The 4,858-nt window shown below is 42.6% G+C and overlaps 1 protein-coding gene across 1 annotated transcript; it reads right to left on the bottom strand.

Annotated features, from left to right (window-relative positions):
* Positions 1-432: 432 nt before the first annotated feature.
* On the bottom strand, positions 433-828 carry LOC122096861 (endogenous retrovirus group K member 6 Pro protein-like). Its single transcript, XM_042667382.1, has one exon. The coding sequence runs from the start codon at positions 826-828 to the stop codon at positions 433-435; it is 396 nt and encodes a 131-aa protein (XP_042523316.1).
* Between the last annotated feature and the right edge of the window lie 4,030 nt (positions 829-4,858).

The raw sequence follows: 4,858 nt of genomic DNA, 5'->3' as shown, positions 1-4,858 counted from the left end.
GGGCCTTTAAAATTAGTTACTGGTAAACTAAATACAAAATATTCACGGTCCTCAGGATGTAAAGGAATAGTAAAACAGCAATCCTTTAAATCAATAACAATCTTATGGTAGCCCGTGGGAATAGCCACGGGTGTGGGAAGTCAGGGTTGAAGGGCTCCTATGGACACCATGGCCTTATTTACTTCTCTAAGATCCTGAAGTAATCTCCATTTTCCTGATTTCTTTTTAATTACAAAAATGGGAGTGTTCCATGGAGATGTGGTGGGTTCAATGTGGCCTGCAGCAAGCTGTTCCTGCACTGTAGCTGTAGTACCTGTACCTGTAGTAGCCGTAGCCAGTTTTTCAGAGGACAAAGGCCATTGATCAACCCATACAGGCTCAGTCCTTTTCCAGGATATTTTGTCTGCATGGAGTACAGGCATGTCAACGGCCCTAGGATAAATTTTTATAGCCCATACGGAAAGGAATGATTTTTACCTCCACCTGAATGGGTTCTTTAGGGCCTTGAGAATGTTTTCCTAAGCCTTGTCCAGGGCGAAAGCCCTGGTTAAGCATCTGTTGAGTAACCAATTCATTTGGACTATACATTATAAACTTCATTTGGGATAAAATATCACATCCCCACAAGTTAACCAGGAGGGTCTCAACCACGTACAGCTGGACTGTGCCCTTATTTTTTGCTCCACCTTCCCAGGTTAAAATTTTGGAGCTCTGTAATGGGTTAGAGGTTTGTCCAATGCCTTTAAGGTGAGTCATGGAAGGGGTAAGGGGCCAGGATGGGGACCAGTCTCTTTTAGAAATAATTGTAGCATCAGCACCCATATCCATAAGGCCTTCAAATTTTTCCCCATCTAATTTTAGCTTGAAGAGAGGCCGGTCCTGAGTAATCTCCTGGACCCAGTAAGCATCCGAAGACCTAAAGCCTCTGGATCCTCTCTTTTGTGTAAGGCTAGGGTTTGTCTTATCAAGGGGAAGCAATATTAATTGAGCAATTCTTTTCCAGGAAAAACTTTTGACTGGCCCCTGAGAAGCAGTAGCCAGTAACTTAATCTCTCCCTTGTCAATAACCCCAGGGGAAATACTAAGGCCCTGAAAAACGCACTACCACACCCCAGAATGAGACCAAAGGTGTTTGGGGGCTCTGGGCCAAACACTCCTGTGGAAAGAATCTGATTTCCTAACTCGGGGGTCAATATTGTGTGGGAGGAGGCACAGAGGTCCAATCCTGCACTTCCTGTGGTTGCCCATATGAGGGCGCTGATGGTGCTTGAGGGGTCACTTGGGGGACGAACCTGACAGCTCCAGGGTTCTGTCCTGTTTTGATTTTGCGGCCCTGGGGCAGACCCCGGACAAAGTTTCCCTGTTTGGATGGTAGGGGATTGCCCTGGATATTGGTTTTGGAGCGACATTCAGAGGCCCAATGTATGACCCGTTTGCACATTGGGCATAAAGACAGAGGGGGTGGTTTTTCAGCCTTGGGGGTCGTACAGTCCTTTGAAAAATGGCCAGGCTGTTTACAATTAAAGCAGGTTTTAGGTTTTTGGCTCTGAGTAAAATCCTTAAGGGCAGCGCCTATGGCCAGGCCGATATTGCGCGAGGCGGGGTCAACATTAGAGCAAAGTCTGATAAAGTCAGTAATGGTTTTGCCACGGCGGTGGGGACGTAAAGCCGTTTGGCAAGCAGAATTGGCATTTTCAAAAGCAAGATGTTTAATAAGCTCATTATCAGTTTCTTCCTTTCCCATAAGGCACTCGGCAGCCTCTGTAAGGTGTCCAATGAACTCGCTGTAAGATTCATGGGGTCCCTGTAGAACTTTGGCCAAGGAGGTAACAGCGGACCCTTGAGAAGGGAGGTATTTCCAGGCACTAAGGGCAGCGTGTTGAATCTGAACAAGCAATCCTGGGGGAAATTTAGCCTGTTTTTCATTAGTATCAAATGGCTTATTGCCCATCAATTTTTCTATGTTCTAGGACTTAGAGTGACAACCAGCAGATGTGTTACAGCGAGCTATATCCTGGCACCTTTCACCATAATCAGCCTTCCATAAAAGAAAATCTCCTCGTGTTAAAGTAGCCTTGGTTAGCATGGCCCAGTCATTTACTGTAAGCCAGTCCTCGCTCAATGATTCCAAAAGAGAAATGGTAAAAGGAGCGGTAGGGCTGTACAAGGAAACAGCATTTTTTAATTCTTTAATATGTCTAAATTTAAGGTGATGGTATTTTTGAGCTCTAATAACCAGATGCTCTCCTCCTTTCTCTTCCCCATTTGAGTCATCACACTTGGGCCCTCCCTCCCGCTCTTCCTCTCTGTCATCTGCCTCAGTCTCTTGATCATCAGATTCTCCTTTTAGATTTTCCGAAATGGCTCTAATTTGAGACCGAGTGACTGGAAAAGCATGAAGGATCTTTTTCTTTTTTGTCATTAATTTTTGTAAATTTGTGTTCCTAATTTCTAGGTCCAGTTTATATAGTTGTAATAGTTGGGCTTTTTCTTTCTTGGCCTGAAGTAGGGCCCTTAAGGACTGGGCTTCCCGGGAAAGCTTATCTGTGGCTTGTCTGGTGACCTACTCAAGATCTGTTGAAGAGGCCAAGGCAGGGGCACAGAAGGGAGGGGCCGTTTTATAGGGAGAAGGTTGCATGCCCAAGGGGTTTAGAGGGGGCCAGTCTGAGGCGTGGTATCTAGCAGCCTCCTCTTCTAAAGTGGCCTAGTCCTCCGGGGGAAGGACAGCATCATTGGGCCTTTGGGATCTGAGGTTAGAAAGAACCGTGTATATAGCTTTTGGTTTTTGTAATTGTGAGTCACTGTTAGCGTCAGGCATTGGTTTGGAAACCGAGGGACAATGAGACGCGACTGAGGGGGGATAGGAGAAGGGTTTTGGGGCAAGGGAGGCCTGACTCCCTGTAAATTTAATTTTTAAAAATTCTTCACCTTCCTTAACCACTCTAGACACATCTTTGTGTTGGTAGCAAACTTGGAGGATCTCATTTATGAGGTTCTATTATGAAAAAGCCTGAACAGGAATCTTTTTGGGGCCAAAAGTTTCATAATAATCCTTATGACAGTCTCCAACATGACCCTACCTTTGTCTATATTGCCTTCCTGAGGAAACCAAGGGCAAATATCCTCCATCAGCATAAAAAATTGAGTTGAATCTTTTTTCTTAACCCGTGTTCCTCGTGCCTTGAGTGAGGCTTTTAGGCCTTGAACAAAAAGTTCATGCTTACTAAGTGTTTGTCCCATGATTGCATCACCTCCCTTACCTTACAGATCTGTATCACAGTCGGGCGTTTCTGCAGTGATCAGGATACAGATCTTCCCTCACGGGCTGGGTGGCCATCCAAGAAGAAGAGAGAGGCTGGTCAATCGGACGACGTTCAGACCAGGATCCATGCTTCGAGCCCCATGTTGGGCACCACCTGCCCGGGCCCGCTGGGTCGGTCAACAAGGGCTCAAAGAGGAACTGACCTGAATGAGAGACAAACCAGACACGAGAAAGGAGACCAAGACAGGGTTCTGATCAAGGTCTCAAACTTTATTTTTTACACAGCAGTATATATACCACGCTGAACAGGGTAATTAGCATCAGCAGGTCAATAGGGTTGCTAGGCACCAAAACTGCAAAGTATATTTTGCAAAAGGTCATAGGTGGGGAATCTTCAGAAGGTGCCAAGCAATGTTATCAATCAGGGTATCAATAGGCTCCAAGGCTTAACAGCTCTTATCGAAGGTAGTGGCTGTATTTTCTAGCAAACAGCACTTGTATACCACAAGAAACAAAGTTATTATAGTTAAGAATAGATATGTCATCACACCCAGAAGATACATTTTAGTGCATTCTCACTAAAAAGAAATGTTACATGCAGAAATTAATGGATATGATGGAGCTTATTATTACACAATATATAAATAAATGGGATTACCACTCAATACTTTATAAATATGTAAAAATGATTATGTATCTAGGAGCCAGTAGCTCATTATTGTAACCCTAGCTACTAAGGAGGCTGAGAGCTTAGAATCATGGCTCAAAGTCAGCCTAGGCAGGAAAGTCGACGACTCTCTTATCTCCAATGAGCCACCAAAAAACTGACAGTGGCTCAAGGGCTACAGCACTAGTCTTGAGCTAAAGAGCTGAGGGACAATGTCCAGGCCCAGATTTCAAGCCCCACAACTGATTAAAAATAAACAGTTAAAATAAATATTTTGACATAAGTGTTAAAATATATATTCTAAAAATGTTTACATCCTCACTAGATATACCAGTTTATATAAATATAGAGAAGTTTTTTCTGGATTTAGTTGTCATTGAATTTTGTAAATCACATATTTGTCACTCAATTCATATTTGTATGTTTATATACTTATATACCATAAGTATAATTAAATGATATGTGATAGGCAGTGCTGTTTTAGGAATTTTCCTTGGCTTTTTAACATTAACCCTTCTACCCTAAAATCGATATACCCTCCAACCTTATCAGAGGTTTCATCTCCTTGGAGCAGAAAAGTATAAGCTATCATCGTTTTTTGGAACAACTGTAACATTTTAAATGAATTTCACTTAGTTTAAGATCCAAAACATTCAAGTTATCTTAACCATGCCAGTAATAGCAAAATGTCTTCTGAGCTTTGCAGTCTCTTAAGAGATGAAAATCGTTAATTATACATCTAGTTTTTTCTGCCTAACATCTTATATCTTAGGAAGATCTTTTTGGGTAACCCTGTGTTCCTGACTCGAAGACTGCAACAAAGGCAATAATGAAAATAACTAAGGAAAATATTTGAAAACAATTAAAAAAGCAATCACAGACACTCCTGTAATCACCAGTTTCAATGAGAATATACATTAAAGTAACAC

This window comes from Dipodomys spectabilis, unplaced genomic scaffold (assembly GCF_019054845.1).
Source record: "Dipodomys spectabilis isolate Male_0828 unplaced genomic scaffold, ASM1905484v1 ptg000395l, whole genome shotgun sequence".
Lineage (NCBI taxonomy): Eukaryota > Metazoa > Chordata > Mammalia > Rodentia > Heteromyidae > Dipodomys > Dipodomys spectabilis.
Note: the sequence above shows the minus strand (reverse complement) of the source record. Positions and strands in the feature narration are given on the sequence as shown.

What these genes read in the sequence shown, in the direction of transcription:
- LOC122096861 (XM_042667382.1), bottom strand. Translation starts at nt 828, where the DNA reads ATGGATATGGGTGCTGATGCTACAATTATTTCTAAAAGAGACTGGTCC.